We start from the raw sequence: 26731 nt of genomic DNA, 5'->3' as shown, positions 1-26731 counted from the left end.
TTGGAATCTCTGTTCGTAATATGTATCAACATGGTAACTTATTCAATTATATAGAGTACCTATGCTGTTTGTTCGTTTTATTTTTGTATTTACTTAAGTTGTTGTTTTTCTGCAAACACTTTTCAGGCACAAGTAACTACTGTGCCCATATTAATATACAGGTTGTTTCATTGTCCTAAACTACTGATTCCCTTATCTCCTTTTGTGTCACAGGAAATCACAGGAGGCAAATAAACTTATAAATATTTGTATTTGCACACACTCAAACATACAGTTGAAACATTTCATTCACCAGGGTGAGATTCTAACACAAAGTTCAGCACCTAGAATTTAGCTTGTCAACAAAAATCAGCCACATAAAATATTCATTATTTTCTTTCATAAAAAAATTTGAAACTTCATCATCGTGATTTTGGTTCTCATAAATATTAACCAATAAATAATCAAATAAATATTCCAGTGCAATACTGAATCATTTGAAGTCCATAATATGCACACAAATTTCATACCCAGTCTTTACATCTTTAAAAATACATAATTGCATTGTTTCACACATTCACTGTTGTAAGATAATCAAGAACATTTACTATTCTTTTCTCTCGCTATACATCACAATATAACACATTATCTCAAAGTTATTAACAAGCAGGAACACTCACTCCAGTATGGAGTATTATTCTTCCCGTTTATTAGCATCGTCTTGCTCATCCTTTGTCAGTTAAAAGGCACCTGATCACATTTAGGCAATTGTTTGTCCATTACTGTTTATCTTTGAGTGCTCTCTGTTCAAGTTTACTCTATCAGCAGCCAGATATGTCTTTCTTGACATTCTTGCGATGCCAGCGTTGTTCAATAGGATCAAAGCCTCTTTCCACAGCACCATATACTGCCCAGTCAGGAGTTGGATGCATATAGTCCTGAAACAATTTTTTTTTTCAACAACACCAGTAGCTGTTCAGATAAGACATAAAAGGCAAATCCATCTGAAAATTGTTTATGAAAAGAAGGGTGCATTTGTGTACGTTGCTAGTTTATGGGGTACTCAGTGAGGTATCAATGCCCATGTGAAAATTGGTAGAGATGAATGTGATTAAAATGAAGAAATGTGATAAAAGAAGCAGGAAGCAATCTGGAAGAAAATTGCAGCGTGCGCGCGCGCGTGCGCGTGCACGCTGCAATTTTGTGTGTGTGTGTGTCTGTGTGTGTGTGTGCGCGCGCGCATGCTGCAATTTTGTGTGTGTGTGCGCGCGAGCGCGCACGCTGCAATTTTGTGTGCGTGTGTGTGTGTGTGTGTGTGTGTGTGTGTGCGCGCGAGCGCGCACGCTGCAATTTTGTGTGCGTGTGTGTGTGTGTGTGTGTGTGTGTGTGTGTGTGTGTGTGTGTGTGTGTGTGTGTGCGCGCGCGCACGCACGCTGCAATTTTGTGTGTGTGTGTGTGCGCGCGCGCGCACGCACGCTGCAATTTTGTGTGTGTGTGTGTGTGTGTGCGCGCGAGCGCGCACGCTGCAATTTTGTGTGTGTGTGTGTGTGTGTGTGTGTGTGTGCGCGCGCGCACGCCGCAATTTTGCGCGCGCGCGCACGCCGCAATTTTGCGCGCGCGCGCACGCCGCAATTTTGCGCGCGCGCGCACGCCGCAATTTTGCGCGCGCGCGCACGCCGCAATTTTGCGCGCGCGCGCACGCCGCAATTTTGCGCGCGCGCGCACGCCGCAATTTTGCGCGCGCGCGCACGCCGCAATTTTGTGTGTGTGCGCGCGCGCGGCGCGCGCGCGCGCGCGCGCGCACGCTGCAATTTTCCACACACACACACACACACACACACACACACTCTCTCTCTCTCTCTCAGCCACAATCATCTGTACAATCTCACTAGCTCAAATCTTGTCACACCTTGTACGACAGCATTAAAATGGTCAAGTGTCCTAAAATTTTCAATGAAAACACAAAATAAGAGGAAAACTACAATAGATTCACAGGAAGATTTGGCTGCTGACTAATAATTTATATTAAACACGCATGAACAAGCCACCCTGATAACAGAAAAACCCACCCGAAAACTTTAGGGAACACGACACTGCACAAAATGTTAAAGGACATACCACACGTGTCACTAACAGTTAAAATAGAGGATAATTTGACAAAATGAACAGCTGCCCTTTCGTCTGAATAAAAAATACAGTCTACTAAAACACGGTGAACTGTGATCTGCATACCACATGCAGCAGGCACTGGAGGGGCCTCTTGCTGAAGTAAAAATCCATGTGTTAAAGGGCTGTGTCCTATGCAAAGATGAGTGAGAAGAACCACATCCCACCTCTGTGGGTGGAAGGAGGTACACCATAGCCGCGTTATGGACTTAACTAGATGCAGCTTACTGTCTGTAATTTCTAGCCACTCTGCTGTCTGTAGATGTGAAACACTGTACCTCAATAGTGAGATGATAGCATTCATTGGGATGGAACACCGAACTAACTGAAGAACATGACATGCCTCCTTGGCTGCTAGATCCGTCATTTCATTCCCCTTACTTCCCATGTGGCTTGGCACCATCAGAAAGATACAGCCCCCCCCCCCCCCCCCCCCCCCACCTTTGTGTGTGAATATAAGAAACATTACACTAAAATTTCCCCACATTCATTACGAATTCTCAAGAATTCAATTGTTGAAATATGCAACATATAAATACACTCACCAATGCAGTAAAGTTTGCTGTTCCATTTGATTCATAAAAGACATTTACCAACTGATGAAATTTTTCATAGTCTATCCAAGTGTGCCAAGTACCATTCACTTTGAACTGAAACAATAGAAATGTTTAATGATCACATTAACCACCTACATCTCATCTGCGTCGTAGTAGTAGTAGTAGTAACAACACTAATAAAAAATGTTATTCTCATAATTCTAGTAGCAATTGCCCTTACCTTTGTATGTGCGATGAGAACACAATTTGAATGTTCATGTTCAGCTGCAATTTCATAGTCTTTAAGGCAGTCAGCAAGTTTTTGTACAAAATTCACAACTTCTTCATGCCAAGGAACATTTTCCATTGTAAGATTACTTGCTTTTGAAGTACCACAGTAAGTTACACCCTGCAAATAAAAATAATAATAATGATGATCATTATTCTGCATTTCCACATGTAAAAATTAGAATCAAATACTATGTCAGCAGAAGTACACTTGCTGTATACAAAACTTCTGCTGTGGTTATTCAATGAAAAAGAAAAAAGTGAAGCACAACCTAACAGTGCACTTAAAAATTTTATTACACATACTGTCAACCACAACAAATGAAATAGGTGATCTTGATTTTGCACTGCGGGTCAAATGATTAAAAACAATGTCTTATGCATTGTCTGCTTACAATTACTTAGGACTACAAACAAGTCCAAAAACTGGTGTAAGAAAGAATACCAAGATATTTTCATAGACTGTGCCACAAATGAATAAAATGGGAGCAGTAACTACAAGAAGAAAACTACTACTACTACTACTACTACTACTACTACTACTACTACTACTACTATTCTATAAACCATTCAATATGAAAATTACGTGCATGTAGTACAAAAAGGACAATAAAACAAATGAAAACATGGCAGTCACCAAGTTCCATGTCGGGAGTGTTCCAAATTTGTCATGTAACAACCACAAGCTGTAGAGAGTTAATAAACTTAAGAGTATAGCAAGTAACTAACTTTGATTCAGACCACTATCTTAACAAGAATTAAAATGAAACTTATTTTCAATAATATTATTAACAGGAAACCATTCAAAATACCAAAGCAGAGGATAAAACAACTGAATGTCAATCAGGGAATAATATACGACAACCAGTATATGACCATCAGGAAGTAACAGATAAAGATTAGAAAGAACTGGATGCACAACCTGGCATAAAATGCCTCAAAGAATCCAAGCAGCAGCAAATCAGATTCTTTCTTGACAAAAAGAAAAGGCACCTATGGTGGAACGATTAATGTGAAGATGCTTTACGGGAAGTTAAACATGGAAGAAGTTGAACTCTATTAGAGCAAACTTCTAAGAATTCAAGACTTACAGGAAAAGACCAGACAAAACCTTCATAAATGCTGAGAGAAATTTCAAAGAACATTACTGCAGGAAAATGAACAGAACAACGACATTAACCCTTTGACTACTGGGGACATGTAAACTCGTCGTACCTCGCCGTTCCCTTGGCGCGCCTGACGTGTATACATGCGGCATTGGGTCTTGCATACAGCGCTAAGGACGTGTTTATGCGTCCCACACCACCAGCCTTCCCACCGTTAGGGACAAGTTTAGCCGCGCTGAGTCACAGCTACCTGAGCGCTACAGACATGTATAAACACACAGCTGTCTTTCTGTTTGTTGCTGTGTTCCCTCTCTGCAGAATTCTACTTAGATTCCTGTATTTTTGTCAGTTTTCTTGTTTTCTATGTGAGAAATGTCATGTCACCATGGTTGAACAGATAAAGAAATCCTGGATATGCTCACTAAGAGCGACAGTGAGTGTGAATTATATCTGACGTTGCTAACTGATGAGTCTTCAACAGAATCTCAAAGCTGTAGTCCTCAGCCCTTTACATCAGAGGGGAGAGCAAAAATTACAATCAGCAGCTCCTCTGAATCCGAGGATCAGAAAGTGAGGGAAAAAAAACACGGTTCAGAAAAGAGCACGCTTAAGTGACACATTTGACTGGAAAGAAACTGACTTCCAGTGGTTAAACCATTACATCAAGACTCGAGTTCAGTACACAAAGTCAATTAGATATGACCCAAGCATTTTTTTTTTTCATTTTTTGTGATAGTTATATCTCAAGAACTGTTGCAATTCATTGCAGACGAAACAAATCATTTTTACGTTTACAACAGAGAAAATACTACAGAATCTGTGAATTCTCGACTGTCAAAGTGGAAAGACACTGGATTTGAGGAAATGTATTGTATTGTTTTGTTGCTGTTTGCCTTCTAATGGCGAAAGTTAAGAAGTTAAAAATAAGTGATTATTGGTCCAGAGATACACTTTTGAACACAGCAGTTTTCAGTGAAATTATGTCCCAAGACCGTATTTGTCTACTTCTGAGAATGTTACACTTCAGTGATAAGTTTGTGAGTACTGGTGGCGACAGTCTATTTAAAATTAGGACGATTGTTGACAAAGTTCGTAAGACGTTTCGTAATTCATTTCGCCCACATCACAAGCTTTGTATGGATGAAAGTCTCTTGCTGTTCAAAAGATGATTATCTTTTAAGCAATTTATTCCAACGAAGCGAAGTAGATTCGGAATAAAGACATTTGTACTGTGTGACTGTCAGAGTGGATATATTTTAGATTTTATTGTATATACAGGCGCAACTACAGATATTGGGTTGCACAATTTAGGAAAAAGGGGGCGACGTAGTGGCAGCTCTTATGGGACCATATTTGGAACAGGGTCATATTCCATATGTCAAAAATTGGTACTCCAGCCCGGACCTGTTCCTGGAACAGCCGCATGTGGCACTGTTCATAAGAATAAGCGCAACATGCCAAAACTGCAGAAGAAATTAAAATGAGGAGAAACTGAGTTTATGTCCATTGACAATGTCCTTGCTATCAAGTGGTGCGATAAGAGAGAGGTGTACATGTTGACCACAAGTCACACAACACAAATGGTTGAAACAGAGAAGACTGATAGAAATACTGGCGAAAAAATAAAGAAACCACAATGTATTGTAGATTACAATTCGAGTATGGGTGCAGTCGACCAATGTGACATGTTACTGAGCTCAGTGGGATCAGTGTGTAAGACTGTGAAATGGTAAAAGAAATATTTTTTTCACATTCTGGATTTGTGCATTCTAAATGCTCATGCTCTCCACTGGTCGGTAACAGGGCGAAAAATTGCACTTGCAGAGTTTCACCTTTCTCTCGTAAGGGAGATTGTAGAAAAATATGCTACAGAATGGAGAAAAGCTGGTAGGGGAAGGGGCTACAATGATGAGAATCCTCTGCGATTCACAGGGAGACATTTTCCAGCTGTTATCACGGGTGAACATTTGCAGAAAAGTATGCTAGCGTGCAGATGTGTGGTTTGCATGAAACACAAACTGCGCTGGGAAACTAGATACCAATGCAAAACTTGCAACATTCCATTATGTGTTTTAACCTGCTTTGAGACTTATCATACAAAGAAGCATTACTAATTATTGAAAACTAAATCTGAGAAAGTTATTTGACGCTTCTGAATGAATTGCTATTAAAAAAAATTATATACATAAATCTATTTTTAACTTCGCCAGTGCTGGTCCAAAGCCCAGATCGAAAAGAAGGATGGGAAATAGATGCAACAGGTGTAACATTATTCAAACGAAGCCTGACTTCTTCATATGTAGCAATTTACTGGCAAATTAATGGACTTGGTGATTGAGATGGCGCAATATCTGTACTGTGACAAATGTTATTACGCCAAATACATTGCGCCCGTATAACAAAACCCATATATTAATCAGCGTACGATTCATTTTATTTATTAACACGCCTTTGATCAACAAGAAACGACATGCCAAAATTAAAATTCTTCTCAGTGCAATTTTTCTTGCTACATTGTCTCTGTTGTTAGCCAATATTGAAAATTAAACTCATTGTTCTGGGGAGGGTGGGGGCTTAAAAATTTGTTGTTCAAATGAGACTGGCTTTGGAGCATTAACAGAAAATCGTATTTGAAAAAGAAGTATCAAATACACCTTGTTTTAATCTTTTCATAAAAATCAACATGTTTTCAAATAATCTGTACATTGAAACTTCCTGGCAGATTAAAATTGCAGATTTAATCCAGGAATTTTCATATCAGCGCACACTCTGCTGCAGAGTGAAAATCTCATTCTGCAAACATTCCCCAGACTGTGGCTAAGCCATGTCTCTGCAATATCCTTTCTTTCAGGAGTGCTAGTTCTGCAAGGATCGTAGGAGAGCTTCTGTAAAGTTTGGAAGGTTGGAGACGAGGTACTGGCAGAAGTAAAGCTGTGAGGACGGGGCACGAGTCGTGCTTGGGTAGCTCAGTTGGTCAGAGAACTTGCCCGCGAGACACAAAGGTCCCGAGTTAGAGTCTCAGTCCGCCCACAGTTTCAATCTGCCAGGAAGTTTCATATCAACACACACTCCACTACAGAGTGAAAATCTCATTCTGGAATTTGTAGATTATTGGAAAATAGTAGGGGAATAATAATTTCAATTCCTTATCGTTGTGCAGTCAGTTTATTGAACTCTTAAATTTCATTTTCAACATACGTTCACACTACTAGTTATGCTAACCTGAAGTTTACATTGTTTTCGGGCCCGATTTTCGTGCCAATTTCCATTCCAGTTGTAAAGCTTTGAATGTTTTACAGAGCATAGTTTCTTTTAGCAAAATCGGTACGAAAATAACACATTTTTTGAGATTTTTGTAAAATCTTTATTTTTGCACTTAATTCATTCAGTACTGAAAAGTGTTATGGAAATGAAACTTTATAGTGAAGAACCTTGTGTTGTTAGGTTGCTACATGTCAAGTTTCACGTTCATCATAGCATTAGTTCGGGAGATGCAAGAAGCCAAACTTCGGAATTTTTCGGGCACCTATTTTTTCGGCCGATTTACCTAGAATTTTTTCTTTTCATTATTATTCTTAAGAGACTGCATAAAGTTGTACACACTGGCCAAATTTTTTTCCTTTACAAAAACTATTGCCCAAGATATTACAGCTCGAAGTCTCCAAAAATTCACGCTGGCTCTGCGCGAGTCGTATTCAGCCGAGAAATATTCAGCACATGGCAGGTTGGGCAGCGTGGGCTGAACTGGTCCCGGCGGCGGCTCTGAGGGACAGGCTCGCAGTGCACGTAGATGGATTATGCCGCAAGCCACGGCGCCTCAGCACACCAAGCAGGTGGCGCACCTCCAGCAGTCAAAGGGTTAAAGACAGCTGTCAAACCTTAATTTGAAGTTTTGAGGTTATTCACCACAAAGAGAGACATAAAAAACCCTCAAAAATAGACTAATATCCATAAACTGCTCAACTGTTGTGGAGCTTCCAAAATTTACTGGGGGCGGGGGGGGGGGGGGGGGGGGGGGGGGGGGGGGGGGGCAAAGTCGTGTAACTTTTAGAGACACTATCAACAGATCCATAACACAGAAAGGATACCAGATGTCTGGAGAAAAGCAATCATTCAGCCATTACACAAAAAAAAAAAAAAAAAAAAAAAAAAAAAAAAAAAAAAAAAAAAAAAAAAAAAAAAAAAAAAAACACACATCGGCAACCAAATAGGCTTGTCTTCTATTGTAATACAATATAATCTCCAAAGCACAGCAGAATAGAGTCAAGAGTCGCACAGCTCAGCAACTAAGAGAGTAATAAGCACAATTCAGGAAATGACAGGCATGTACAGACAGAGATCTTCACCACCAACACCTTGATGAAAATCAAAATGTTGTCAGAAGATAAGAAGGCAATCATGACATTTGTTGATTTTAAGGAGGTCCATAGATGAAGACACACTTATAAATGTGCTGAAAGAGATTGAATAGATTACAAGAAAGAGCACTTATAAAACAAACACACAACCAACATTTAAATTGTAGGAGAATTATCTCAACCATCTGAAATCTAAAGAGAAGAAGGTGGTTTCTCACTAAATGATTTTAAAAGTGTCATGGAGAAAATAATCCAAGTATGGAAAAAGAAATTATCTGACACTACCCCAAACAGATTCAGATGTGGTTATCAAAAGACTGACTTGAAATTCAAAATGTCTCACCTGCACAAATGATCTAACATTTTTTGTATAAAATCTGGACATTGCAAACAAGCAGCAGAAGAACCAAATGATACAGAAAAGAAGACAAGACGGCAAATTTCTTTTGGAAAGAGAGAGGCAGTACTTGTACATCAATGCTACAATGAAAATAATGTATAACGACATTAAAAGAACACAGTAGTTCAAGTTCCTTAGTGAGATTCTCTTGCCTAACATCAATGAGAAGGCAGCATATGAAGAAAGAGTCAAAGATTGAGACAACATTGCAACTATGCCAGAGCATTTAAAAATCCAAATCCCTATCTTAGCATAAAAATCAAACATTTCAGTACATGGTTAAGCCCGATCATTAATATGCAACACACAACTGCCAGTGATTGCTTCTAAGAACATTTTAAATAATCAAAACAGAAAGGGCTGCAAATAAGATTTTGACTTATCAAGGGAACAGAATGATACAAGTCCCATGGGGAATAGTAAATCAGGATCTAGAGATGTTTGGTATCAGTGAAAAAGATATGGGAACCAGAAAGAGGTTCAGAGCAAAAATAGGGGGAGTGGTGGGTCTATCAGAGAGAGAGAAAGTGTAAGCGCGTGTGTGCACCCCGGGTGCCCGCGTGGAGGCACCTCAGGTCAACCACCGACTGGTCAGTGGAGAGTGGGGGATAAATAAAAAGACAGATGGTTCCACTACTATCTTCATATTCTTCAGTACAAATAGAAAAGAATAAGACACTATTGCTCTAAAAACACCTCGAATTGTACTGTTACCAAATCACATTATGTGATCAGAAGTAACCAAATGAACACAAAAAAATGTACTTTCAATTTATTCACATTTTCAAAATATCTGTCAGCTTATATTGCCAAACACACATTCAACACCTCTGTGTCCCCTTCATTCCCACAAACATATTGCTCATTTCAAGAGTAATGATTGTATAAGGACTGGCTGCCTGTTCTTCACAGAAGGGCTGGTATATGGACAAGGAACATCCCTACGGTAAAGCGGTACTTTTTTTTTTTTAATAACAGGGTGTATACGCGGACAAGGAAAAACAAAATTCCCGGATTTCCCAGTTAAAAATACACTTTCTCCCAGGTGAAAACACACTTTTTCCGTCTTAAGTGACAGTATATTTTCCCTCAGAACTGCAAAAATTATTAATCCTTTGAATGATTATCATTTTGGACACGGGCGTAGAATTTCTCGGCACTTTAGAAAACTAAACTCAGTGAAAAGGACACATTTTGGAAATATCTTTGATGTGCAGCAACATGTACGCTGCGTATTTTCTTATTACGAAAGTATACATTAGAATTCCACCAAACACGGCATGTTACTTTCCGAATCACTGATATCGAGATCGCGATGCACTTTTATAAGCCAGTCGTAGCTCATGTCACGTGATCTCGCCAGCTGATGACAGTGAATATTCAGAGCATAGGACGCGTGATGTAGTCAGCCAATAGCAACATCATTGTTAAGTAGCGGTAACACACAAGTTAATGGTTTAAATTAATATACACAGTGTTGCTACATGAAAAGCAAAGCTTTCATATATAATATTGGTCTCCATATAATGTTGATTTTTTTTGCACATGTTACACTTTAAGATATATCACACAAATGTGCCAGTAAAATTTTTAATAATGACATAAAATGTCCGATCTTCAGGGTTCAAAATTCTTCTAAATGGCTCATCATCAAAGAGTTGATTTTTAAATGAGAGACAAATGCTCATGTGATTTAAGAAATTCATGGTACATTCTCACACATAGACCAACTTACGTTAAAGGATATTTACTTTGAAATTAACACTTTTCAAACCAGCATTTGCAATATTTTTCCGCGTCCAGTTAGAAATAGGTTCGTTTCAGCAGTTGCCAGAGAGCGCCAGGTAACAGGCGACACCGCGCTTGCACAGCTACCATGACGTAGGAAGCCCGTATGTACGTACATGTAAAATATTAAAAGATCTTACATTATGTTGTAAAAGCAGCAAGACATCACAGGGTACTCCAAGAGCATCGGAATTTCATGAACCATACTAAAATGTGCACGTTTAAACTGCAACTTAAAGTACACATTTGTATGTTCAGAGTCCCAATGAAGTAGACCTCGACCTGTTATTAAGCTTTTCAGTATGGTTTTCGGGGTGAAAATTTTGGTGGAGCACCATACATCATGTTTGATTCTCTATTATGGCATAATGCCATACGTGCTAGAAGATGAAAACATGCACCTGAAACGCAGCGAACAGTTGAAACTGGCCAGTACTGTGGAATTAAAAATTTAGTTTCAAATACATTGAATGTCTCTGCGAAAAAGGTTAATGAAAGCCAAATTTCTTCAGCAAACAGAAAAAAATAACTTCATTGTTCTGCAAGGCGATTAATGCTTGACTGTCAGAAAGGTGGAAATAAAATAAAATCTGAAACTAATAACATATTTTAGCCTTCCGTAATTATGTGAATGTATTTTAATTCATTTGATATGTCCTGGCCACAGATATCCATTTTGATTTCATTTGCGTGAGAGTAACGAAGGGGAAACAGCAAGATCACTAAATATAAATACGGGTCAGGTGGAGACTACCCACAACAACTCGGGCTGCTCTGTGCATCAGCCCCGGATCCACGATATTTGCAAACCAGGTCAAAAATAAAAAATATGTGCATCTTGTAGGGCACATCATTCTAAACAGTTTGAAACATAAAACATATGTGTTCGAGAAAATGTAAAACATATTATTTGGTCTTAAGTGTGCCAAAGTGCAGTGCAACACCTCTTCATACAGCATTCTTCTATCACATGTCACGGTATTTCACTCTGTGGAATTGAAACGCATATATTTTGTAATGGATGCCATCAAACTATATTCAGGACAGTGGAAATTGAAATGTTCTGTGGTGCCTCTCCTGCTCCCAGTCGGCCGGTTTGACAGCCTCCCACTCTATTTTTTTTAACTCACCATCAATAGTGGATGGGATTATTTGTAATCGGGAGAACAGGAACTCTTCAGAAAATTTGCACTCTTTATTGTCTATTAGCTAATAACCTGCTGTTTTGTGTGACATAAAATGAGATATAGGATACATAAAACCAATATAGACAAGAGACAAGCAAGAAAGTACACATTTCTTCAATCCTTACCTCCTAGCATTTTTTTTTCTCTCTAATATTTTCACAGCTTTATATGGCGTGCTTTCCTTTCTGCGCAAAAATCTCTTACCTCACCAAAGTTCGTCAAACGTTTTGCTACATGAAAAAAATCGAAATTTCGTTATGTAATACTGAAAAAGCTGTTAATACAAATAATACCCAAGACTGGTGCGGTTTCTCGATCTGATTACGTCTATTTTGTCACTGTATGCTAGATAAAACAAAACAGGCCTTTCTAATATTGCAGCAATTTTGTAACACACACCAAATAAGCGAGACTGTTTTGGCACAAATGGTTATTTTTATAACACGACAGAATATAATTCATGAAGTACCAATATCAAATGCCTATTAGGCCTACTACAAGCAAAAAGTTTTACGTTAGGAAATTGTTTCACATTTTATTCATACGCACCAGTTTCTCAAGCATGAGAAATTTTCATATACATTTGGAATCGTCTTATTCTCCCATAATTTGTGCGATGTCCCAATTTCTTCTGCTTCCTCGTTGTAACAATCTTGTCATAATCAATTCCTGCCATTGTCAAAATTTGTTCGCCGATTAACTTCACTATTCACTAACCCGGCCAGAATCACCAGTTTAGTTACCCTGTGTATTCTACAGCTAGGTGTTGTTACATATTCGTACAAAACGTTTTCTGCATTGCTTCCAAAATAGGACTTAAGCGGCTGCTAGCCGGGGACTGTACAACTGGTCCTTAGTAGTGCAGCAATCTGTCCAAAAATTTTCTGTCAAAATTTCATTTTCTTTGACACAACAAGAAGATAATATGTAATCTTTCGCACTTGTTATTCCTGTAGTCGTTTATTTCCATTCTGGTAAAATGAATCTATGGATTTCGCTAGTAATTAGAACAACGCTAATCATTCGGAAACCCAATCAACCACATAATATGACAGCGATTGGCATTCATCTGTTCGGCTTTACTCCGCTCAGCTCATATTTCAAAAATCAACTAATGATTCATTCAGAAATGAACTTAAAACTTGTTTAAATGTACGAAAACCAACAGGGATGCGGTTCAAAATCATATAAATGATCGATAAATCAACGTGTGCTGGATGCTAGGCGCTTTGTGAAACAAGTTTTTTTTCCTTGAGAATATGAATTTGGCGCCCCCTTTTCCCGGTAGCATCTACCTGCTTGCTGCGACTGCTTGTACAGCCAACAGCCACATTCCTGTAGCCAGAAGGGGGAGAATCTACTACTCAAAGGCAACTCAACAGTGCATGTGCATGAGCCCGCTCGTAACTGCTAACACGAATCAAATGTAAACAGTTGTGACCTCACGCTCATTGGAGGGAATTTGTTGTTGCATAGTCTTCCTAAAGCCTTTGACACATTTGCTGTTGGCAGACGCTTGCATGAGGACCATGTGTCGTCGTATATGGCGTATTTCCTTTACAATTTAAATTATTTTCCTTTTTTTTTCTCGTTTATGTTTTATTGTTGAAGTATTATTCTGCAGTAGCGGGATACAGTAATATCCTTTGCTGGAGTAACGGTTTTTACCAGTCAAAATTACAAAAATTTAACTGAAAACTAAAAGAATGAAAAATTCTCGGAATTCTAAAAAATTCCCGGTTTTTTCCCGGTTTTCTCCCGGATGAAAAAATTCACGGGTTTTTCCCGGATCTCCCGGTTTGTATACACCCTAAATGATCTCTCTTCAGTCCTAACTACACTGTCCAATCATTTTATTGTGATAACCTGTCAAAAGCCCAAATAATCACCTTTTTGTAGTACAGAACACTGTGTCAATGAGGTTCTGGAAGGTACCGAAAGGAATGTGGAGCTATGCAAACTCCAGTGTCCTGCCCTGATGCACTATGTTTCTCAGTTGAGGACCATGTTACAGACAGCCTGATCAAGTTGGTTAACAATTGCATGTCTATTCACAGGTACAAATCTCCATGGCTGTCTTTCACCTGTTATCTATGGCCTGTGGTGCACCACAGTTGGCATGGTTCTGGATAGAGCAATTTTGCCACATATGGTGTACTTTAACAATGGTGGTACGTGAACGATTTAACTCAGCTGTTTCGGAAATGCTTCCGTCCTTGGCCCAAAAGCCAATGGAAATGCCCTTCTGGTTGTCAGATAAATAATTCAATTTCTGCATACCAACAATGGTTGCACTGTTTTCTGCATCCACCCCCCACCCCCCAAACACTTTGTTGGCTTTCCACTGCTAGTGCTGCCACCTGCCATCTACGTGAAGTCACTGTATATTGACGATGAACATAGGCAGAGGTCACATTAATGTGACTGAACCATGTAGTTGGATTTCTCAAGCTGAAATGTGCACTATACAGTTTCTCACTGGTGAAAAGTAAGAACATTGTCAGATCATTTTTGTAAGCTTCACAATGCCACACACAGGAGAGAAAATTTCAACTCATTCACGTGACAGCAGGACGCCATAAACAGCCTCCCCTAAAAGCTTCACAGTAGTCATTTTGGAAGGAATGAAATTGGGATCTAACATCTTGCCATCTAAAAGTTCATTAGAAGTGGAGCGAAGGCATAAACTTGATTTTGTGAAGAATGAGAAACAAAAGCAGTCATGATCTATCAAAGGAAATATACTTGCATCGTCTCTGAGGAAAACACCACTTTGCTCACAGAGGTGAGTTCATATAGGCAGATCACTTGTGTACAACTTAAATGAAAGAATAAGATATTTTGGCTCAATACATCTGCTTTTGAGAAAACCACTTCAGTTCTTGATAATCAATCATTCAAAACTGACAGAATTGGAAGACAATTGAAAATGGTGTAATTTTCATCAGCACATATGGGGTTTGCAAATGCACTTTTTCCTAGGAACTGAGGAAAGAAACTTTTACAACTGACATGTATGAGCATATAAGGTAAACACTGCTCATAGAAACTGTTGCTAGTGTAACGACTAAGGCATCTGGCTGAGGAAAAGAGAACCTGCATTTGATTCACAAATGCATTCCATTTATATAATAGGGAAACATTCCACGCAGGAAAAATATATTTAAAAACAAAGATGATGTGACTTACCATACGAAAGCGCTGGCAGGTCGATAGAAACACAAACAGACACACACATACACACAAAATTCTAGCTTTCGCAACCAATGGTTGCTTCGTCAGGAAAGAGGGAAGGAGAGGAAAGACGAAAGGGTGTGGGGTTTTAAGGGAGAGGGTAAGGAGTCATTCCAATCCCGGGAGCGGAAAGACTTACCTTAGGGGGGAAAAAAAGGAGTGTATACCTGTCCTTTTTTTCCCCCTAAGGTAAGTCTTTCCGCTCCCGGGATTGGAATGACTCCTTACCCTCTCCCTTAAAACCCCACACCCTTTCGTCTTTCCTCTCCTTCCCTCTTTCCTGACGAAGCAACCATTGGTTGCGAAAGCTAGAATTTTGTGTGTATGTATGTGTCTGTGTTTCTATCAACCTGCTAGCGCTTTCGTATGGTAAGTCACATAATCTTTGTTATATATATATATATATATATATATATATATATATATATATATATATATAAAAACTGGTGGGATAGGAGGTAAGAAAATCAAAAAGAATAACAACAAAGTAGGCGGGACAATTTTTCAAACAATTTGGATTACCAAAGAACAAAAATTTTAATCCTAACCACTTTACAATGGCTCTTTCATTCACTCTGTTACATGTCCTCAATGAAACAACTAGATGACTGGTACTTGTCATATCATGATTGATTTACTTACCTTATAAACCCAAAACTATAGGCCCATATGCCTGACATCAGTCAGTTGTAGAATTTTGAAACATATTTTATACTTGTGTATTATGAGATGTCTGGAGGTCGAAAATCTCCTCGGTGCGAATCAACATGGCTTCTGATAACAACGATCATGTGAAACCCATCTAGTTCTGTTCATTCACGAGACCCAGAAAGCAGTAGACACAGGCACCCAGACAGATGCCGTGTTCATTGACTTGCGGAAGGCATTTGATACCATTCCACACTGCGAATAATGAACAAAATATCAGCATACAGAATACCAAACTGACTGTATGATTGCACTCAGGAACACAGCCTGTCATTCTCAACAGAGAGAAGTATTCAGAAATAAAAGTAACTTTGGGAGTGTCACAAGGGAGTTTTATAGGACCATTACTTTTCACAATACATAAATAAATGATCTAGTACATAACGCAAGTTCCATGAGGCTTTCCCTGGGTGGTGGTGATGTTCACAGAGAAGACACAACACTACTTTTCACAATATGTATAAATGACGTAGCAGATAATGCAAGTTCCACGAATTTAAAAAGAAGTAGCAACATTAGAAAGTTTAACAAAATGCAGAAAGACATGCAGAGGATCAACACATGGTGCAGGGAATGATAGCTGACCCTCAACAAACAAATGTAACAAATTGCGAATACTTAAGACAGAAAGACTCTTTATTGTACGATTTCACAATTTCAGAACAATTACTGCAAGCTGTTACTTCCACAAAATATCTATGAGCACACATATGGAGTGATTTGGAGTGGAATGACCACATAAAATTAGCCATGAGGAAGGCAGATGCCACACAGATTCATTGGAAGAATCCTCAGGAAATGCAGTCCATCAACAAAGGAAGTTAACTTACAAAACATTCATTCGACTAATACATGAATACTGCTCATCAGTGTGCGATCCATACCAGATAGGATTGATAGAGGAAACAGAAAATCCAAAGAGCAGCAGCTCATTTCATTATAGGTTAATTTAGTAAGCATGAAAGTCACAAAGACGACCAACCAACTCCGGTGTCAGATGCTGCACAAGAGGCGTTCTGCATCACACCATGTTTTACTGTTAAAGTTCCGATAGTGTGCATTTCTAGGTAAGTAAAAACATGCATTTCTCACTATTACATAGGTCTCGCAAAAAGACCACGAAGATAAAATTAGAGATTTGAGCTCGTACAGAGGATTACCACCAATCTTTCTTCCTGCAAACTGTTAGCGACAGATGCAGGGAAGCGGTAGTGACAGTTATATACAAAGTACCCTCTGCCACACATCACAAAGTTGCTTGCAGAGCATAGGTGTAAATGTAGATGTAGATCCCTCCCAATTTTGATATGGAAAAAAGCCAGGTGCTTTGGTCATTATACCAGTGGCACTTCAGTAAACAGTGTTTGCATTATGGCAACATAAGCATCATTTGTGATAGTCACTTTCATCAATTTCTGGAAAATAATGGGTGATTTCCTCAAAAACATAAGGATATTAAACACAAATATCTTTGAGTCTTTCATTTTAGGCTGTACACAAGCAACCTGCCAAATACGAGCCACATCTGTTGGTCATATCTGAGGCCTTCCCCTTGTCAGTGTAGGCACTGTGGAGACACATATATTAAATTATGTATTATATCATGTTGTTCAGTACGACTTACTCAGTAGCTATACACTGCCGTCAAACCATTATGAGAAGTATCATGAATCTTAATTGAATGAAGGTCTTCCCACTACTCCAAAATCATATGACACCATTACACATGCCACGAGAGTCAACGCCAAGCACTTACAAGTGGCCAGTTTGCACAAAAAAGCATTATTGCATCTACTACAGTGATGAGTGCATTCTAGGAACAAATACTGACACAAAGCAACATTCTTTGATTATGGTAGTCACAATATTGCCAGCTTGTCAGTACTAAACAATGAATTTATAACTGAGTCATTCTCCCACTGAACTATTCGTAATCAACACAGGAAAGGGGGGAACGAAAGTTGTATACAAATTACCCTCCACCATACACCGCAAGGTTGCTTGCAGAGTACAGATGTAGATGTAGAAATTTTTGAGCTTCACATATGTACTATTTTGCCATGTGGTATTGAAAATGCATCTCTGCCCAAAGATGTATTGAAACAGGAGATGTCACAATGTTAAATGTCTTTCTTGGGTTGTTCATGAATACTCTCTTATTTTTTTTTTTTTGATGCCTGGAAATACTGGAGGTATCAATGATAATGGCTTATTTCATCCATTAACCACATTACTGTAGCAAGTATTTGACATGGAAGATATAAAAACTAACAGATACTTTTAATATGTAGTGTAGTGGAAATCTATCATAATAAACTTGACCTGAGACAGTACTAGGTACTAGAATCCTAAACAAAATAAGAGATCATGCTACAAGATGCATCATGGCACGAAAAAGTCTAGTTCTGAACTATTCATTGTATCCATCATTTGTCTGAACTACTCTCTTCCAGTCTACACTATAGTTATACTGCAGTGGTGACAATTCACTCATCCTCACCTGCAGTTAACTTTGTGGTTGGACTGGTAATAGGAAAGTGAAGAAAGAGCCAATAGCTGTAACATACCCGCCTTCCCGGGTTTCCCAGTTAAAAATACACTTTCTCCCGGACGAAAATGCACTTTTCCTGTGTTAAATGACAGGATACCTTCCCTCTGACCTGTAAAACTTATCAATCCTTTGAAGGGTTAAGGTTTCATTCATCAGCTTGAAATTCCCAGCACATTAGTAAACAACCGCGAGCGCGGAAAAAAAAATTATATGCAGCCACAAGTACGCTGCATATTTTCATATTACAAAAGTGTAAATTCGAATTCCACCAAACTTGGCAAGTTAGTTTCCGAAGCACTGAAATCAAGATTGCGATGCGCTTTTGTAAGTCAATCATAGCTCATGCCACATGATCTCGCCAGCCAATGAAAGCAGGTACTCGGAGCATGGAACATGTGATGTTGTCGGTCAACACCAACATCACTGTTAAATAGCGCGAACAGATGAGTAGGAAAAGTTAATGGTTTAAATTAATATACAAGTGTGGCTGCAAGAGAAGCTACGCTTTCACATATAAGACTGGTCTCCAAGATCAATTAGCCACCACAAAAGCTAAGGTTCTCATATAAATTGGTCCTTTTTTTCATGCGTTACACTTCAAGATACATCACACAAATCAGCCAGTAAAATTTTAAGTTTTAAACGAGAGTCAAATGGTCTACGATTTAAGAAATTCATTGCACATTCTCATACACAACACAATTCATCATGCGTAAAAGATTATTTACACTGACAGTGGCGCTTTTCAAACCCTCATTCGCAATATTTTCCCGCGAGCTATTAGAAACAGGTTCATTTAATCAGTTGCCATTGACTGCCAGAAAAACAGTTGTTACTGCCATAGGCAGCCTGTATGTTTGTACGTTCAAAACATTATGGGAATGTACATAACGTAATAAAAGAAACAGGACAGCAGATGATAATTCAATAGCATCGGAATTTCGGAAACCATACTAAAATACCCAATTCCGTGTAGAGTGTACATTCGTATGACCAGATTCACAATGAAGTAGGCCCCAACCTGATGTTAAGCTTTTTAGTGTGGTTTTTGGGCTGTAAATTTTCAATACTGCATTACCTAGTGTTTGGTTCTTTATTATTATGGCATCAAATGGAATAAAGACTTGCACTTGGCGGCCGGACTTCCCCGAATAGGGGCCTCCTGGCCAACAACGCCATATGCTTTCATTTCATTTTATCAATAATGCCATACGTGCCAGAAGATGAAAACGTGTACTTGAAACTGGCCAATAGTATGGAATGAAACACTTTGTTTCAAATTAATTGACTGCCTCAGCGGAAAAGATTAATAACAACCAAATTTCTTGAGCAAACCGACAAAAATAACTTCATCTACTCTCCATACATACTCCGCAATCAACCATACGGTGTGTGGCGGAGGGTACCTCGTACCACAACTAGCATCTTCTCTCCCTGTTCCAACCCCAAACAGAACGAGGGAAAAATGACTGTCTATATGCCTCTGTACGAGCCCTAATCTCTCTTATCTTATATTTGTGGTATTTCCGTGAAATGTAAGTTGGTGGCAGTAAAATTGTACTGCAGACAGCCTCAACTGCTGGTTCTCTAAATTTCCTCAGTATCGATTCACGAAAAGAACTCCTCCTTTCCTCTAGAGACTCCCACCAGAGTTCCTGAAGCATTTCCGTAACACTCGGGTGATGATCAAACATACCAGTAACAAATATAGCAGCCCGCCTCTGAATTGCCTCCGTGTCCTCCCTCAATCTGACCTGATAGGGATCCCAAACGCTCGAGCAGTACTCAAGAATAGGTCGTATTAGTGTTTTATAAGCGGTCTTCTTTACAGATGAACCACATCTTCCCAAAATTCTACCAATGAACCGAATACGACTATCTGCCTTCCCCACAACTGCCATTACATGCTTGTCCCACTTCATATCGCTCTGCAGTGTTATGCCCAAATATTTAATCGACATGACTAACGGAGTATTCAGACCTTACAGGATTCTTTTTCCTATTCATCTGCATTAATTTACAATTATCTATATTTAGAGTTAGCTGCCATTCTTTACACCAATCACAAATCCTGTCCAAGTCATCTCGTATCCTCCTACAGTCACTCAATGACGACACCTTCCCGTACACCACAGCATCATCAGCAAACAGCCGCACATTGCTATCCACCCTATTACGTAAATAGAAAACAACAGTGGACCTACCACACTTCCCTGGGGCACTCCAGATGATACCCTCACCTCCGATGAACACTCACCATTGAGGACAATGAACTGGGTTCTATTACTTAAGAAGTCTTCGAGCCACTCACATACTTCGGAACCAATCCTATATGCTTCTACCTTAGATAGGAGTCTGCAGTGGGGCACCAAGTCAAACGCTTTCCGGAAGTCAAGGAATATGGCATCCGTCTGATACCCTTCATCCATGGTTCGCAAGATATCATGTGAAAAAAGGGCGAGTTGCGTTTCGCAGGAGTGATGCTTTCTAAAGCCGTGCTGATGCATGGACAACAACTTGTCTGTCTCGAGGAAATTCATTATATTCGATCTGAGAATATGTTCGAGAATCCTGCAACAAAACGATGTTAATGATATTGGTCTGTAATTTTGAGGATCTGTCCTTCTACCCTTCTTATATACAGGAGTCACCTGCGCTTTTTTCCAGTCACTCGGGACTTTACGTTGGGCAAGAGATTCGCAATAAATGCAAGCTAAGTAAGGAGCCAATGCAGTAGAGTACTCTCTGTAAAACCGAATTGGAATCCTATCAGGACCTGGTGATTTATTTATTTTCAACCCATTCAGCTGCTTCACAACCCCAGGGATGTCTATCACTATGTCCTCCATACGGGAATCTGTACGAGACTCAAACGGCGGTATGTTTGTACGATCCTCCTGCATGAAAGATTTCTCATATGCTAAATTTAAAATTTCAGCTTTCGTTTTGCTGTCTTCCGTTGCCAGGCCAGACTGATCAGTGAGAGACTGGATGGAAGCCTTCGACCCGCTTACCGATTTTACGTAAGACCAGAATTTCCTTGGGTTTTCAGCAAGATCTTTTGCTACGGTATGACGGTGGTAGTGGTTGAATGCTTCGCGCATCGCTCTTTTTACAGCAGCACGAATCTCTACTAACTTTTGCCTGTCCTCATTCTCCCGATCTTTCTTGTACCACGAGTGCAACTGCCTTTGCTTCCTGAGCATTCTCCGGATTGTGCTGTTAAACCACTTCACCATTCTGTAAGGCAATTAATGCTTGACTGTTAAAAACCTGGAAATAAAATAAAACCAAAAAACTAAAACGAAATAAGTATTATGGCCTTCCATAATTACGTGAATCTATTTTATCTATGAAAACTATGAACTGATGGCATCCGGCCACAGAAATCTGTTTTGTTTTCATTTGACGTGAATCTGTAAACGAAGAGGAAAAAGCAAAATAACTAAATGTAAACACTGCATACCAGAAAAAATTTTCCAGGTAGCTTCTGGCTGCTTGCTACAGCCACACATCCAAGTAGCCAGAAGTGGGAGAATGTACTGTTCATCTTCTCTACTGAAATGAAATGTCATGTGGCTAGGGCCTCCCGTCGGGTAGACCGTTCGCCTGGTGCAGGTCTTTCGAGTTGACGCCACTTCGGCGACCTGTGCGTCGATGGGGATGAAATGATGATGATTAGGACAACACAACACCCAGTCCCTGAGCGGAGAAAATCTCCGACCCAGCCGGGAAACGAACCCGGGCCCTTAGGATTGACAGTCTGTCACGCTGACCACTCAGCTACCGGTGGCGGACATCTTCTCTACTGAAGCTAATGTAAACAATTGTGACGTTACGTTCATCGGGAGCAGTTTGCTGTTATGAAGAATTATATAGTTTTTCAACCTAATGCCTTTAACACGTTTTTGGGGGTTGTTAGTTCTCCGACGCAGAGGCTCGAGCAAAGTGCTCAGCAATCGTGTTTGCGGCGTTAGAGAGCACGCCGTTTATGTTAATGTCAGTGACACCCTTGGGGTCTGGTACCCAAAAAGACATCTGATCATCGTCCAGACCTCCAAAGGCGACATATGGCATCCAATAGTCGACACATACCTCTCCCAACACTCCTGTTTCCCTCGTTATATAGGCAGGCGAACATGGGCACGGAGCTGATTAAAGGCTGTTAGGTGCTCTAGGAAAGAGTGCCGCTTATGTTGCTGTAGAGCTCGCCAATGCTCTAATTGCCTCAGTGATTTCCAGCAACCACCAAGGAACTGTCTTTCGCCGGGAGCACCCTTGAGAACGAGGGATCGCGTTTTCTGCCGCAGACATTATTGCTGTAGTGACCTGCTCAATCACATCGATGGCACCGTGTGGGGGAGATTCATCGGGGACAGGTGAAGGCTATCCAGTCTGCCTCAATTACAGCCCATCTGGGTAGGCGTCCATTGACATGACGCCGGGGGAGTGACCGGAAGATGGGGAAGTGGTCACTACCACACAGGTCGTCATGTGCTCTCCAGTGGATAGATAGGAGAAGTCCTGGGCTGCAAATTGATAAATCAATGGCCGAGTAAGTACCTTGAGCCACACTGAAATGTGTGGCAGTCCCACTATTTAAGAAACAGAGGTCAAGTTGGGACAGTATATTTTTGACATCTGTGCCATGGCCAGTAAGCATGGTACTACCCCACAAGGGGTTATGGGTGTCAAAATCTCCCAAAAGTAGGAAAGATTTAGGGAGTTGATCAATCAGTGTAGCCATACATTCAGAGGACTGCATCATCTGGAGGAAAATAAACATTGCAGACTTCTTGTAATATCCCCTGTAGCCGCGAAGGGCACGGGTCCGCAGTGCCAGGAACCAGGTTTCCTGGAGGGCAATGCAGACAGCAGGTGTGAAGCTTAACAATTGCTGTAGCTCAGCCAGGTGGTGGAAAAATCTGCCACAATTCCACTGGAGGATGATGTGATCATGAGACTGGGAAGGCAGGAAACACAATGAGGCAGTCTACACCTCAGGGTCACCTGCTGCCACTGACTTATTTCCTGAACATGCTATATGCATTATGTCTGAGGGTCTGGCGAGATCTAGGTCCTCAGCGAACACCAGAATCTTCACCTCATCCTCAGACACAGAGCTTGTAGGCAGCGGTGGTGTGGGTGCCACCACAATTCCCTTGGTCTTGGGGGGGGTCTTCTTTCTGAATTTCTCTGATTGATCCTTGGGTTTCTCTGGCTGGGAGGGCTTCACTGATTCAGTCTGCAGGACTGAGGATGATCGTGAAGCCCTACAACCAGCTGCTTTAAGGCACTTCAGCCACTGGCAAGTGTCATCTTTCCCACTAACAGAAACCTGGGAAGGGAGTGACCCAAGGGACCCCTTGCAAGAGGAGCCAAAGAAGACTTACGGTTCTCCAGCTGAGAAGTGGGGACCGGTGTCCCCAGTGGTTGAGGGGACAGTGCTCCTGAGGTAGGGAGGGAAGTGCAAACAATTCCATGGTTATCGTCAGCGCAGAAAACAACACTGCATAGTGGGTGGAGGACAACACATCCAGGAAGGTGTCCTCGCTCAAGCAATGGAGGATGAGCGAGACTGCAATGTCACGACAAGAAAGTGGGCTAAAGATCCCAATGCATGATGGACACGATGCACCATGTAAGGTGCACTTCCCCAATTGGCTCGCTCTACGGGAAAATTTTGAGAAATGGATGTCAAACCCTACAGGGGACCATCATAAAGGCCGAAAGGTGAGAGACTCCTTATAGTCACCTCTTATGACAGGCAGGAATACCTCGCCCCTATTCTAACCTCCGGGTCTGCACAGGGGGTGGAGTAGGAGGGAGACAGTGTTAGTATGCTCATGAATCCCCATAACTCATGTTCGGCACATCAGTGCACTGCCGCTCCAAGTTGAGTCCAATGTTGCTAGATAGAGATAGGTTTCCCTTGGCATCAAGTGTATGGTCATTTTTAAGACTGGTGGGAATTTTAAACTGAATTTTGGAGGCAATTTTTCAAAGAAAAAAATATGTCATATAGTTCATAAAATACAGTACTGATGTTAATGGGAGAATTTCAAATTTAATACCGCTCATCTTTGAATTTGTTTTTTTTTTTTTTTTTCCTAATATTTATAGCCATAAATGTAAATCCGTTTAGACGTACACCATCAAAACGAACATTATTAGCAAAGTTATATTAGTTGATAAGCATGGTAACTAAAGTTTTACATTTCATCAGCTCCAGCTATGTTCAGAAACTGCCAACACACGTGAGTGTACATCAAGTCACATCTCAATGGTGCCAACACTCTTGACTTAATACTAAATCCCGATTGTTTCCAGGTATGTGGTGCACCGAGACTCGCCTGTGAATTCACCACTATCAGCCCACCTGCTTGTAGTTCCTAACTGTTTGTCGAACAACAATGACAGACGTAGGAGACACTCCATGTGAAAAATTTTCCGCAGTGGTGACATTACTTAACAGTTTACATTTTGTCTGGATCAGTTGTGCTGGAAATGATTCTGTGTAGACAAATAATATTGTTTAGAATGTTCAAAAAGTAATCTAATAAAGTACCCTGTCTACTCTACCAGACACAATAAAAATCAGTGTCTCGAATACATGAATTGCTCTTCACCCAATTTACGTCTTTCAAATCAACTCCGATACTCTGTCAAGCCAAAATGTAACTTCCTTGGATGAAAACACTACATTTCATTGAAAGAGAAAGTACTTCACTTGACATTCATGCGATACAAAAAGACTGACGTATGATTTGAACATGCACTGTTGTACAGTCTATAAAAATCTTAGTGGTCCCAGCTCCCCAGTTCAGCTCGTAATATTTCAATATATGCCCTTAATCTCACTGCTGTTAGTGCTTGCAATGTAACAGTAATTTTAAGCATCCGACAGGATAAATTCAATTCCATATGAATTACTACAAATAAGTACTACCTCTTGCAAATCCCTGAGAGGTAGGGTCGTTTTATGCTTTATGCATCTTACGATGAGCCGTACTTACAAGTGGTGGCCGCCAATTGTGAAATTCAGATTCGATTCATACTGCACATAATAAAAGCTCATGACCAGAGGTGTAATGTGGCAAAGCACCAAGATGCACTTCTCAGCCGTTGTCGAGAAAATCGACAGTTAAAAGAAACCATTGCGGTGAAATACTCTCAACGATTAGTAATTATCGACAGCGTCGTGGCGCAGCGGTAAGCGCTCAGGTTCGTAATCCGAAGGTCGCCGGATCGAATCTCGCGCCATGCAACATTTTGAGGGAAACATTCCACGTAGGAAAAATATATCTAAAAACAAAGATGATGTGACCTACCAAATGAAAGTGCTGGCAGGTCGACAGACACACAAACAAACACAAACATACACACAAAATTCAAGCTTTCGCAACAAACTGTTGCCTCATCAGGAAAGAGGGAAGGAGAGGGAAAGACGAAAGGAAGTGGGTTTTAAGGGAGAGGGTAAGGAGTCATTCCAATCCCGGGAGCGGAAAGACTTACCTTAGGGGGAAAAAAGGACGGGTATACACTCGCACACACACACATATATACAGACACAAGCAGACATATTTAAAGACATATTTAGATATGTCTGCTTGTGTCTGTATATGTGTGGATGGATATGTGTGTTTGTGCGAGTGTATACCCGCCCTTTTTTCCCCCTAAGGTAAGTCTTTCCGCTCCCGGGATTGGAATGACTTCTTACCCTCTCCCTTAAAACCCACTTCCTTTCGTCTTTCCCTCTCCTTCCCTCTTTCCTGATGAGGCAACAGTTTGTTGCGAAAGCTTGAATTTTGTGTGTATGTTTGTGTGTCTGTCGCCCTGCCAGCACTTTCATTTGGTAAGTAACATCATCTATATACCTACGCTCAATGGAGCACGTTATCATGATTTCATACGGGATACTCTACCTGTGCTGCTAGAACATGTGCCTTTACGACACAACATGTGGTTCATGCACGATGGAGCTCCTGCACATTTCAGACGAAGTATTCGTACGCTTCTCAACAACAGATTCGGTGACCGATGGATTGGTAGAGGCGGACCAATTCCATGGCCTCCACGCTTTCCTGACCTCAACCCTCTTGACTTTCATTTATGGAGGCATTTGAAAGCTCTTGTCTACGCAACCCCGAGACTCTCCGTGCTCGTATTGTGGACGGCTGTGATACAATACGCCATTCTCCAGGGCTGCATCAGCGCATCAGGTATTCCATGCGACGGCGGGTGGATGCATGTATCCTCTCTAACGGAGGACATTTTGAACATTTCCTGTAACAAAGTGTTTGAAGTCACGCTGGTACGTTCTGTTGCTGTGTGTTTCCATTCCATCATTAATGTGATTTGAAGAGAAGTAATAAAATGAGTTCTAACATGGAAAGTAAGCGTTTCCGGACACATGTCCACATAACATAT

The 26731-nt window shown here is 40.5% G+C and overlaps 1 protein-coding gene across 2 annotated transcripts in view; it reads right to left on the bottom strand.

The window, feature by feature from the left end:
* Positions 1–231: 231 nt before the first annotated feature.
* LOC124784644 (S-adenosyl-L-methionine-dependent tRNA 4-demethylwyosine synthase TYW1-like) overlaps positions 232–26731 on the bottom strand; it is a 97302-nt gene continuing 70802 nt past the window's right edge. For both annotated transcript variants that reach the window (XM_047254117.1, XM_047254118.1), the window contains exons 10-12: positions 2923–3090; positions 2691–2795; positions 232–917 (exon numbers count right to left, since the gene is read on the bottom strand). In XM_047254117.1, coding sequence (XP_047110073.1) covers positions 801–917; positions 2691–2795; positions 2923–3090 — 390 coding nt within the window. In that variant the 3' untranslated portion in view covers positions 232–800. The remainder of the gene's footprint in view (positions 918–2690; positions 2796–2922; positions 3091–26731) is intronic.

Source organism: Schistocerca piceifrons, chromosome 1, assembly GCF_021461385.2.
Source record: "Schistocerca piceifrons isolate TAMUIC-IGC-003096 chromosome 1, iqSchPice1.1, whole genome shotgun sequence".
In the NCBI taxonomy this organism is placed as follows: Eukaryota; Metazoa; Arthropoda; class Insecta; order Orthoptera; family Acrididae; genus Schistocerca; species Schistocerca piceifrons.
This window is presented reverse-complemented; position numbering and strand designations above follow the sequence as displayed.